We start from the raw sequence: 12,890 nt of genomic DNA on the forward strand, positions 1-12,890 counted from the left end.
TGTTGCAAACGTTGGAAAAATGCACATTTTCTTCTGTTCAAATTGAGTAAATATTCGTTGACTCAATGAAAGTGATATATATCTATATATATATATATATATATAATAATTATTTTTACAGAATAGTAACATAAAACATGAAAAAAACATGCATGTTAACTAAATTCATAATTGTTATTATTTATTTTTTAACTAGATTCATTCAGGATTCGTAAGAGCCACGTTGCCACAGTAATTCGTTCCATATGTTCCATAACTGGCGATCTCATTTCAAGAATGTATTTATTATGTGTGATCTAATGCTATCCGTCCTCATATTAATGCGTTAGGTACTTCAACATGCATAAATTCCATTGTTTGTTTTAACGAAATCGAGGCTTTTATTATGAAGTCTATAAGTTCCGCATACGAAACACTGTTTAGATACCTGCAGAAAGTTCAGAAGAGATCCGATCCGATTAGATTAGAATTACTGCAACTTTAAACGACGCACGGCCATAGGAGAGTGTTGCAACAAGCCTCAGATGTACGCGTTGCATTACAGTTCAGGGGTTTGCCAAAAAGGGAAGTGCAGCTTGTCATAACGCAGAGGTGACTGACTGTACAAGGGGTGGGACAGTCAAACTTTCGACAGGACGTCGCCTTGGTTCGAACCGGTTCGAACGCAGATTCGAGTTTTTTTCCTTCCGAATAAGAATCGTCGCATAACGACCATAATGTTCAGCTGGTCTAAAAGAGAAGGGAAGAAAGACCCAGATCTTTTCCAAAACGTATCGGAGGGACTGAAGCGCCTCTACCGCACCAAACTCTTTCCTTTAGAGGACTCCTATCATTTCCACGACTTCCATTCACCGGCTTTAGAAGATGCTGACTTTGATAACAAGCCCATGGTGCTGCTGGTGGGACAGTACTCGACCGGGAAAACCACCTTCATTAGGCATTTAATGGAGCAGGATTTCCCCGGGATGAGAATAGGCCCCGAGCCGACGACGGATTCCTTCATAGCGGTTATGCACGGTGAACAGGAAGGCATGATACCTGGTAATGCGCTGGTTGTCGATCCAAAAAAGCCTTTCCGAAAACTCAACGCCTTTGGTAACGCTTTCCTCAATAGGTAATACACCATTTATTATGTAGCATAAGATGGTTCATTGATAAATACCTCAAGTGTCACTGTATGAATTTACAGGTGTGGTAGTAGGTAAACTAAGACAATTACCGTATGCTAATGAATCAGGAAATACGCTAAAGTGCGTAGCACTTCTCTGACTCTTACAATTGCTGCAGTTGGAGACTTGAGCATCTCAGTTACAGTTCATTATCAAACGTTTGACACATTACAAATTGAGGTGATCTGCTAGTTTAAATCACGTCTCAAGTTTTTGTAAATTTTCCACAAAAAAAACAAAGATTCATAGATGTTCTACAAACATTTTGACTCTAAAAATATGAAGTAATGTAAGAGTTAAGTAAAAAGTACTGGTGTACCTTTTTTGTGTAACCATAAAGTAAAAATGTGTATATATATATATATATATATATATATATATATATTTTTTTTTAACAAAAATCATTAATTTGAGTCATGAATTAAAAATAAAAGATTTTCATATGATTACTTCTTTTGACCTGAACAAAACTGGCTTTTCAAATTATGATAGGCTATTCATAAAAACACATGTATACATTTTATGTGAAATATATAAAATATAATTATATATTTAAATGTATATATTTAATAAATCTTTGACACCAAATCATGAGGGTCTTCTCTGTTTGTTTTATGGTTTTCCTGTCACGTAGCAATGTATTTGGTTTCTGCCTGTTGGTTATGCCACACTGACTTTGGTAAATAGAACAGTGGTGAATAGTTTTTCGTTTTAAATTATAATATTTTAACATTTTTTTTCCATAATGTTCATTATGAATGTTCATCATAATATAGATGTAAGTCTTTTTATAATAATTACATTTTAATGTATTTTGAGTAACAGCTTTACTGTATCCGTTTGTTTTTAATTATGACCTCACAATTATTCAGTCATTATTCGCTTTGAGTTGTCAATTTCCATCTGTGTGTGTTTGAGTCATCATTGCATATGCTGAGAGCAGATGTCACACAGACATTTGTTCTTGAGCTGTTGGTCTATTCGTCTCCTTTTCCAAACTAACTTTTTAAACTACCTCCCATCACACAGTTACAGTACATGAGGCAACACCTAACCAGGACATTAACCCCACACTCAGTACCCAGTGTGATGTTGTGTGATGCCAGTCTGAACAATTTCCACGTTGACTGTACAATAGCGGTAACAGATTCCTGGGTGGTGTGTGTCAGGTGTTGAGTTTACACAAGCGGATTGAAACTGGCTGGGATTACCAGTGGACTGCCATATGCTAGTGGAAAAAGGTTCAAGGCTAATTCAGCAGAAATAAATATTTGGTCCCAAAAGGAGAACCATAAAACCCACAATACAATAATAATGGTATTTCATTCTGAAGATATTTCCCCTTTTTCCCACTTTTGGGGTTGGTCACATGATTATTTGTGGTCATTATGAAATTATAAGCAGTGTAAACTGGTTCCATGTGTGAGACTTTTGAATATTTCACAATGTGAAACTCGCGTGCATATTGCAATGTTAAAACATCCTCTGTTTTTCAGAACGAGGGAATTGTCTGAAAAGGTTTAATGTGTAGACTATTCACATAATATATAATATGTAATGTGAATATTCTAATAAGAAACAGGGAGAAGATTGCCTATCCTTTCTTTCTGAGAGAGATACCTGGCTATTTATCAGACCAGTTTATGACCTTACACTGTCTTCCAGGATTTTTTTTTTGGCCTGGTAAAAAAGGGCTTTAGTAGTGTATGTTCTGTACTTAAAGTTTGTTATTAGATGACACAAAAGAGCACTGTCAAACAAAAAGTAAAATAAAATGTGATCATGAAGCCTCTTAGTTTTTTTGACATTTTTCTTTAACATGTCCTGTTTTGCAATGGCTTGAGGAATATTTAGGATAAATGGTGTGTTTTTTTTAAGGGAACCTATGTCCTTATCCTATTAGTGTCTTGTTCTTGATGTCTGTGGGTAACAGCTTTGTTCTAGTGGTTTCTATGCTTCATTAAGAAAGTTCTAGCTGTAAGCATCGGCCTTGTGACAGAGATTCGCATATGCGTGTTGGTAAGCAGCTGGGCAGTGCTGTAGGCTGACAGGGAAAAGACTGTAAATCACTGTAAACAGTCTGTGTCTTTGTATAGCCAAAGTTCATTGTTCGAGATTTCAACTTCAGTCCCGTTCTCATGCTTACTGAAACATTTATGTAGTTACATTTTTACTTTTGCTCTTAATGGTATCTTGAGAAAACAAAATAAAAACAAGAAGGTAAAGAGAACGGTGTTATATTTTGGCTTCAAAAAAATCTTACCAAACCTGTTACAGTCTCTTGTACTTTCCTTGTTTGACACTCTCTCTCTCTCTCCATGTACCTGTAGGTTCATGTGTGCTCAGTTAAACAACCCCGTCTTGGAGAGCATCAGTATCATCGATACTCCAGGCATCCTGTCAGGGGAGAAACAAAGGATCAGCAGAGGTCAGCAGCCTTGGGTGCTTTCTGGCTTTTTTTATTTTTACACATTAATTTAATAATGATGATAATAAAACAATAATAATTACATTATTCTATTTTTATTTTCTATTACATTTTATTATTTTAAAATGTTACATTAAATAAAATAAAAAAATAAAATGTCATGATAATTTAATAATGCTAATAATATAATCAATGGTTTTTTTTTTATACACTCTCATATTTTTGATCTTTTATCATAAATTTATTTTGCTGCTCTTTCTTTTTTGTCACTTCACATAATTATAGGACTTGTGCTCTCTTCTTTAGTTTATTTTGACTTTCCTTTATGAATCTATTAGTCAGTGATGGTTAGCGTAATACTTGCATTGATCCTATGCAAATATTTGGAGTTTGACTTTATTGTGACCTCATGTAAATTCACATTTGTTTATTTTTGAAAGAAGAAAAGTGAGTAAAACAAGTCTGACATCCTTTCCTAAACACTCTATTGTGTGAAATCTTAAGTGGATTTCCTTAATACAGGAAGCATTTGAATATCTTTTATCCCCTAATAATAGTCATTTATGCTGTACTGCATTAAATGAAGATGTAACAAAAATAAAACAGGATGTCAGAGCTGCTCAGGCAAGTTTGTTTCCACATGTAAAAGCAGTCGAACTGGCCTAATCTGTTAAAAGGGAAAAACTATTGTGCCAAAAATATTCCCGACCGCACTTTTCCCAGTTTCCTCTTTTTATACCACTACAAAGGTTTTGTGGGTCGAGAAGTGTTTTATTATCATATGACTGGTAGCTTGCATGTGTGTTTTGAGTTGTCTGATATTCCACACAGTCACTGATGTATGCTCCATTGTCGTTCAGCTGTGAACAGGAAGAATCAGAAGGAAACGCTGAGTTGGCCCATATGTCAACTTATTGCAGAGTACGACTGTAGATACAGATAGCAACATCACAAAGAGACAGCTGTTAAGAAACAGAAATGTGGCATTGTTACAGGATATGTCTCAAGAGTCATGTGACCCTTTTGTCCTTTCTGGGGCCAGTTGAGACAGTAACCAGATACTGAGATGAAGGCGCCCCAGCATACCATAGACGCACAGCTGTCATGCTACTGACCCTGACGCTTCCACACCACTAGTCCCAGTAGAGACACAACAGAATGTGCCACAGTTGTGGCTGTGTGGGACTAAGCATGAAAGGCTGTTTGAGCATTTCTGTCTGACTGCAGCTAAAACAGCCTTTGTGCTCTAGTGTTGCCGTGGGTTGCTATTATGATGTCATCTTGCCGTTTGCGTTTACTATTGCAACTGGAATTCATCCGTGTGTGAAAGTGTTTACACTGAATTGCTGGAAATAGGGTCATGAAATGCCATCGAGTTTATGAAATGTGGAACTAAAAGTTCATGTGTGGTACAGAGTCATGTGCGATTTTTCTCTGAAAATGTTAGCAGGTTTCCCAGAAGCACCTCTCACTGACTGTTTTCAATCTCTTTTTTTTTTGATTATGTGATTTTTCTGAATTTCATAAATGTTTTCCTGGGTCAGAAGTAAAATGCCTAATCAAACTGTGAGGGGGCTTGCAGATTTTCAGTGCAACTTTCAAAAAACATTTTGCATTGTGATCATTGTTAAAAAATTCTTTGGTACATTTTTATTTAAAATTTAAAATGTTAGAACTAAATAAAGTAAATGTAAGAATTTAAAATAATGGAATTAAAATCCACCTCTTATCAATATTGACTTTTTTATAGTTCCGACAGCCTGACTGCTGATTTAGTTTAATAATAGTTTATATTCAAGTCTTTAGAGTTTGACACTTTACTGTAACCTCATGTTATCTTTAAAACATCAAAAACAAAAACTTTCTGAATGTAGTTTTTCTTAAATGCCTTCCTGTGTTTTTTCCGCTTCTTTCTTTCCCAGTTTTCTTTCAAAAACAACAATTTATATCACAATCATTGTAGGTTAAAAATAGCTTTGGTCTTTTTCTTTGGCACATTTTTATTTAATATAATTATTGTTTAATATAATTATTGTCATCTAAATTACAGTGGCAGAAATCACACATTCTTTACTTGAAAATGTCATTTTTTTCTTTGATTATGACTGAGCCAGGACCGCCACTGGTTCTCTACAGAAAAAGTAAATGATGACAAAGTTTGATGACAATAGGTGACTTTGTCTACAGAGACACCAGGGATTTCACAGGCAGCAGATCTCCTTTCTCTGAATACACAGCTTTATAGTTGCTGTTTGCAATTATCTGAATTCACTGAGATCAGATGACGCTGTCGCTAATCAAATCCATTATCCCTGACCTCTTTTTCCAAAATAAAGCATGTTGCATGCAGCCCTGTTAACGTCCTCTTTCCAGAGCTTTGATTTAGGACCCAATCTAATGCACCTCTTTGTATCTTCTCTCAATTTCAGGCTATGACTTTGCAGCAGTTCTTGAGTGGTTCGCCGAACGAGTGGACAGAATCATCCTGCTCTTCGATGCCCACAAGCTGGACATCTCTGATGAGTTCTCAGAGGTGATCAAGGCCCTGAAAAACCACGAGGACAAGATGCGTGTGGTTCTGAACAAAGCTGACCAGATCAGCACCCAGCAGCTGATGAGGGTGTATGGTGCCCTCATGTGGTCACTGGGGAAGATCATAAACACCCCCGAGGTGGTCAGAGTGTATATCGGCTCATTTTGGGCTCAGCCACTTCTGATCGCAGATAACAGGAAGCTGTTTGAAGCGGAGGAGAAGGACCTCTTCAGCGACATTCAAAGTCTTCCCAGGAATGCAGCCCTACGGAAGCTCAATGATCTGATCAAAAGAGCACGTCTCGCTAAGGTGAAACTGACACGCACATGTACACTACAGTTAAAAAGTTTGCAAAGTTTTTAAAGAAATTGTTAATTCTATTAAGCAAGGATGCATTAAATTGAATTAAAGAGGCTGTAAAAAAAGACTTTTATTGTTTTATTGTTACAAAAGATTTCTATTTTAAATAAATGCTGTTGTTTTGAACTTTCTATTCATTAAGGAGTCCTGAAAAAATGGTATCAGGGTTTCTATGAAATATTGAGCAGCACAGCTGGTTTCAACATTGATGATAAAATCAGCATATTAGAATGATATCTGAAGGATCATGGACAAATTCAACTTTGTCATCATCACAGGAATATATTATATTTTAAAATATATTAAAATAGAAAAGTTGTAAATTTTTCAATTAAAAAATTATTTTATTAAATATTGTATTAATGTTTTACTCTATTACAATTCTGACTCTTTTTTTTATTATTTAGAAAATATTGCAGCCTTGGCTACCATAATAGATCTATTTCAAAAACAAAATCTTACCAATCCCAAGCTTTTGAGAGCTAGTGTAAAATAAATATATTATATCGTTTTGTAGATGATCCACGAAAATGCCTTATACTTGGACACTTTTATGAACTTTATTCCCCATTGAGTGTGTACGAGATTTTGATCTCACAGATAAAGTTTCATGTCTTATTTTCATTTTATGAAGGAACCTAATACTTGTGAGAAGTGTAGTTTTGACATGCTAAACTGCACAAATGCTACTTGTATTTAATTTGAGTCAACTGAATACTTTTCTTCTAGGTACATGCTTACATTATCAGTTCTCTGAAGAAAGAGATGCCTAGTGTATTTGGCAAAGACTCAAAAAAGAAAGAGCTTATTACCAACCTGGGTGCAATCTATGAAAAGATTCAGAAAGAGCACAACATTTCACCAGGAGACTTTCCTAACCTAAAGAAAATGCAGGTATGAAGCTATACATTTTTATCCAATAAATTCAAGTTTTATAAAGAGCTTTTCATTCAAAATAAAAACATAACACAAAATTTCTTTACAGGAGTTGCTAGCTGCTCAGGACTTCACCAAATTTCCTGTCATGAAGCCAAAATTAATGGAGTCAGTGGAAGACATGCTAGGTAATGACATTGCTAAGCTCATGACGCTGGTCCGTAAGGAGGAGGCCGCCATGCCCAGCCAGTCAGTGAAGGGTGGTGCGTTTGAGGGAACCATGAACGGGCCGTTTGGTCACGGATATGGAGAAGGTGCAGGGGAAGGCATTGATGAGCTGGAGTGGATCGTGGGCCGTGATAAGCCATCCTATGACGAAATATTCTACACCCTCTCGCCAATTAATGGTAAGGTATCTGGTGCCACGGCTAAGAAGGAGTTGGTGAAGTCCAAGCTGCCAAACACAGTGCTCGGAAAGATTTGGACTCTGGCAGATGTTGACAAAGATGGCTACCTGGACGATGAAGAGTTTGCGCTGGCGAATCACCTGATCAAGGTAAAGCTAGAGGGGCATGAGCTTCCAGCTAAACTGCCCGCTCACCTCGTGCCACCTTCCAAACGGGCGGAGCAGAATTGAAGAGCCGGCTTGAGTTGATTGGATCTCAGTGGCTCTCAGCTACATTCCAAATTGCCCAAGCCATATCTTCTAGCTTTTTTGGCCATTCAGTTAACTAACTTGTCATCAGGAACTGGATTTCTGTCTTAAACATAGATTTGTAGGAAGGGTTATAAATCAAAAATGCTTGGCTTCGAATGATAGGACTGAGAGATCCAACCAAGAAGAACTTATGTGCCAGTGAGAGACTTTTTCTTTCTTCTTCTTAATTTTTAATATGGCTTAGAAATGGAGAAACCACTATGAGCACAGAAAGAAATTAAATTGATTGCAAAACTTCTATGGTACTGTTGTGTTTAATGGACATTGGATTGAGGCCGTAAAGCAGCAGGCAAAGAGGATGTTAAGGGGGCTCTTTAAAGAAACAAAAATGTGAAAAATATTCCATATATGATATATCCAAACATAATTGCTGTTTTTTGGGGGTTTTTTTTGCAAAACGTCCTTAACTTATTCTTTTTCTTTAAAGCTATTATATCTGTATTTTGTATTTTCAAATTTGAAAATTGAATACTGTTTTCTGATTTAATATCTCTAAACTATATCCGTATACGTAATCTGTAATTTTGAGGCTGTATCTTTATTTTCTATTGGGATTATGTGATCTGAAACCCTCACCTTCATTTGAATGCAGCAATTTCATTGACCAATAAAAGAGTTTATTTGTAAACATGCGCTTCAAAGACTGAGTTTTCTGCATTTAGAGACACTACAAATTGCAATATGTAGTGAAATCTTTGGAAACAAACACCAACATTAGCAGTTGTGAAAGATGTGTACAAATATCGGTCATTTGTTTTCATGAGTGATGACAGAGAACTATGTACTTGCATCGATAGAGCTTATGAATTTGAGTGGAAAAACTGCGTTCCTTTTGGAATGGTAGTAATGCAATGACAGCGTCATATTTCTCTCTGCTCATCAAGTTGTTTTGTTGAGGCATGTTGAGGTGCTGCACTGTACAGCTTCTTGTTTTCTTTGGCAGCTATTGGGAGTTGATCACTGATTGTTTTTTTCTTCTCATGCAGCTGACTATTACTTTCTTAGTTTAGTGTAACGTGAACCCTCTTGCAACACATCTGTGGCTGAAAAAAAGATCGCCCATTCGTTTTTTTTTAATTGTTCCCTCACTGTCAACTGGATCGTGTTCAACTTCAAGTTTTTTTTAGTACGTCTAAAATATTTGTTTACATTATTCAAGATAAATCTTTTAGATGCATGCATCTAAAGATGGCACATGCTTATCTTTGATATACTGCTCAAAAGTTTAGGGCCAGTAAGACTTTTTTTTCAAAGAAATTAATGCTTTTATTCAGTAAGGATGCATTAAATTGATCAAAAGTGACTGTAAAGACTTATTCATCAAAAAATCACGTTAAAAAGAATGTAAAACGATTTCCACAAAAATATTACACAGCACAACTGTTTTCACACTGAATAAAAAAAATTGTTTTATGAGCATCAAATCAGCATATTAGAATGATTTCTGAAGGATTATGTGACGGAAGACTGGAGAAATGATGCTGAAAATTCAGCTTTGCCATAACAAGGAATACATTTTAAAATATATTAAAATAATTGTATTGTATTATTTCACAATATTCCTGTTTTTACTGGTTTTTTTTTATTTTATTTTACCAGGAAGTCTCATTGAGATTAAAATCTCTTTTACAAGAGAGACCTGGCCAAGGTAGTAGCCATACAGTAAGACAACATTTTAAAATACAACAAATGCACATATATATATATATATATATATATATTAGTATTAGTATCAATTTAAAACATTTTAAGCTCACAAAAGCACTTTGCAATGACTGAAATGCAGTTTGAAGCTCTTGCACTGCTTGTGTTATGGATGGAGCAAGTGTATAAATAATAGTATCGTCAGCATAAAAGTATTTTTTTGCTTGAATGTCCTTACCCAGATCATTTATATAAATAGAAAACAAAACAGGTCCCAAAATGGACCCCTGGGGGACCCCTTTAGATATATTAAGAAAATCAGATTTTAAATCCTCTACATGAACACACTGAGTCCGATCTGCCAAATAATTTCTAAACCATTTCACCGTCCCATGTTCAAAACATGCACTGCTTAGTTTGTTCAGCAGCCATTCATGATCCACTGAATCAAACGCCTTGGATAAATCCACAAATAAGGCAGTGCAGTGCTGTTTTCTGTTCAGGGCACCAATAAGGTCGTTTATCACCACCGCAGTAACAGTAATGGTGCTATGGCCATTTCTAAAACCAGATTGAAAAGAGTTTAAAATATTATTGTCAAATAAAAAACTGTTTTAACTGTATGTTGAATGATCAAATAAGTGCAGCATTTGGTGACCATAAGAGACTTCTTTCAAAAACAAACTTTAGAACAATATGTAACTTTGTATATAACTATACCGGTACTTTGTTTTGGCAACGATATGTGCATTCTGTCCAATAGAGACCTCAATTTAGCACCGTTTGAACTTTCTCATTGTCATTTCTCAGTTATTGCATTCTGCTCACAGTACACACTTGACAGGAAGGTGCTAAAGTTCCCAGTAATGTCCTAAGTGACAGTAAGAATGCAGATGTGAAAGTTTTAAAATTACCACCCTCAACTCACCCTATATTTGCTGCACTTAATCTTAAATTAAACCACTTTGCTAGATAAGGATAAAGTATGAGGGCATAGTTGCATTTTGAGGGACACTAATAAGCAATTAACAGCCTTTTAAATTGTTTATAGCTATATAATCTGTTAGACCAGACCCGCTTAGCACCTCCCCATGTGACTGCTTACTGACACAGTAACCTAAACCCTTCTATTAGAGATGCTGGTTAATAAGAGCCATGTGTAAGAAGGTGATGCATCTTTAGAAGAGGTGTGAAACTAAAAAGCACTGACTCAGATGTTTAGCAGAGAATTGCTTCACTGCTGTGTGCATGTTTATAAGTCACTCCCTCGCCCTCGAAATAACCAAATGACAAATAAGCAAAATAGGTCCCTACCACTTTTTTGATGGTACATGTCACTAGATATGTTAATCTTAGTGCCATGTTGAACAGAATAAACCACATTAACAGAATACTGTACATTAAATCAAATAAAATCAGACATTCAAGAACTAAACTGATTTATTGAGGATAAACCGCAGTTGAAGCCGAGTACATTTGACTGTGTTGTTTGCACTCATTTTCATTCCAGAGTAGGTGCTCAAATAGTTGTTTGTTTATCTGTCTCCTCTGTGTTTGTTTTAGAAACACAGACGCGCAGTCACAGAAAGAGCACGGAGAGAAAACCAGCATCGAACAAACCCAGTCTCATTGTAACAGGACATCCCAGGTCCTTTGAGGGACAGGACATCCTTTTTTGTGTTCTTTCAGAAATCAGAGCCTCATAACTGAGCAGCTTGAAGAGTAGTGCAAGTTCCATCACTCTTCATATTACACGGCTCAGTTGTAATCTCTTTCAAAACTACGGATTTGACTTCAAAATTAGCCTCTAAGAAATCTAAACTACTGAGAAATGAGGTCAGAAGAGTCCTCTCGGCCAGGTGTGATTGGTGGACTGTGTGGTTTTAGGTGTAATGCACAGTGAGAGTCTTCATTTATAGCAGCAATAGTGAGTTATGATCTCAGAAAGGCATCCGTCTGGAGTTATGCGAGGTGATCTGTGTCACATGGTCATTTTGGAGGGTCTTTTCACCCAAACATGTCCTGGGATGCATAGGTTATGTAGAGGAAGCCATCGGGGTCTCTGAACTGTGAATAAACTTCTCCCATGCTGGTTGACAAACAGGACATGTTCTTTCCTGAGATCAGTAGGTACAGAGCTTGAGATGCCTCTAGCGCTATCTTACTTCTGTAAGAGAAAGAGCAAAACATAAAATTGCCATTACAGAAAAGAATTGCTTGAAAGTGCCTGAAACTTCAGGCGGTGTCTCATAACAGACATCCAATGACCTAAACAACGTGGTAGGGCAAAACATTCATGATTCACTGTTCACACAACACGTAGGCTATTCAACACTGACTTAAGAAAACAAGCATTGACTCATTCTCTGCTGCATAAACAGTCACATGACAAGACCAAAACTGCATCTACTTTTATATTTGAGAAAGAGAGTTTACACACCTGAGCAGACTGAGGAACTGCCCTAATGCCAGCTCATATGGGACAAGAAATTTGGTTTTGTCCAGTAGGGGAAGCTTTGTCTCCCGAAGGTATCGCTCCACAATTACCTAAAATACAAAACATAATCTATAATGTTAAAAATAGACGCTGTTTTATTGTTGTTTAAACATTTCATATTCAAAAAGGCATCTCACCGGTAATTTGTTGGGGAACTTAGACCGAATAGTGCAGACTTCATCTTTTCTTGTTTCTACATTGGAAGAACAAATATTTATTTATTATTGGTTTTTCCTGATCATTGAAAATAGCTTTCCTTGAAATAAATATAAAACAATAAGATCAAATAAGAAAATAACATGAGAAAGAGGCCTAAATAGCAACTTGTCTGCATTGTGGAAAATTGTCTTTAGCTAAAAAGATAAGCATAAAGGTAGAAAACATAAAATTAGCCTATAAAACATTCAATGTAAAACACACAACAATGTAAAACAAGGGACGTAGTTAGTAAAATGCAAAAAGTTGAATGTTGTAGTGAAGTCATGACCTACCCAGGCACTTCCTTTGCTTGAAAGGCATAATTTCCATGGATTTCTCGTAGGGAGGCATTCTGACTAGAGATTGACGAGGATGGAGACGTGTACGATGCTGTGGTAAGAGGAGGCTGTGCCCGGGCTGACGAAGTGCCCACGGATGAAGATTGTCTCAAATGCCTGCTTTCAGTT

The 12,890-nt window shown here is 36.3% G+C and overlaps 2 protein-coding genes across 2 annotated transcripts; one reads left to right on the forward strand and one right to left on the reverse strand.

Moving 5' to 3' along the window:
• The first annotated feature begins 654 nt into the window (after nucleotides 1-654).
• ehd1a (EH-domain containing 1a) lies at nucleotides 655-8,712 on the forward strand. Its single transcript, XM_056257303.1, has 5 exons — nucleotides 655-1,114; nucleotides 3,500-3,597; nucleotides 6,027-6,439; nucleotides 7,220-7,384; nucleotides 7,476-8,712. Exons 1-5 carry the CDS (start codon nucleotides 717-719, stop codon nucleotides 8,001-8,003), a joined length of 1,602 nt encoding a protein of 533 aa, XP_056113278.1. The 5' UTR covers nucleotides 655-716; the 3' UTR covers nucleotides 8,004-8,712.
• Nucleotides 8,713-11,150: 2,438 nt separating this feature from the next.
• Nucleotides 11,151-12,890, reverse strand: map1lc3cl (microtubule-associated protein 1 light chain 3 gamma, like). Its single transcript, XM_056257222.1, has 4 exons — nucleotides 12,717-12,890; nucleotides 12,363-12,418; nucleotides 12,169-12,275; nucleotides 11,151-11,895 (listed from the first exon to the last, which is right to left on the reverse strand). Exons 1-4 carry the CDS (start codon nucleotides 12,772-12,774, stop codon nucleotides 11,736-11,738), a joined length of 381 nt encoding a protein of 126 aa, XP_056113197.1. The 5' UTR covers nucleotides 12,775-12,890; the 3' UTR covers nucleotides 11,151-11,735.

Source organism: Rhinichthys klamathensis, unplaced genomic scaffold (assembly GCF_029890125.1).
Source record: "Rhinichthys klamathensis goyatoka isolate OS25496 unplaced genomic scaffold, OSU_Roscu_1.1 h1tg000136l_1, whole genome shotgun sequence".
Classification (NCBI taxonomy): Eukaryota; Metazoa; Chordata; class Actinopteri; order Cypriniformes; family Leuciscidae; genus Rhinichthys; species Rhinichthys klamathensis.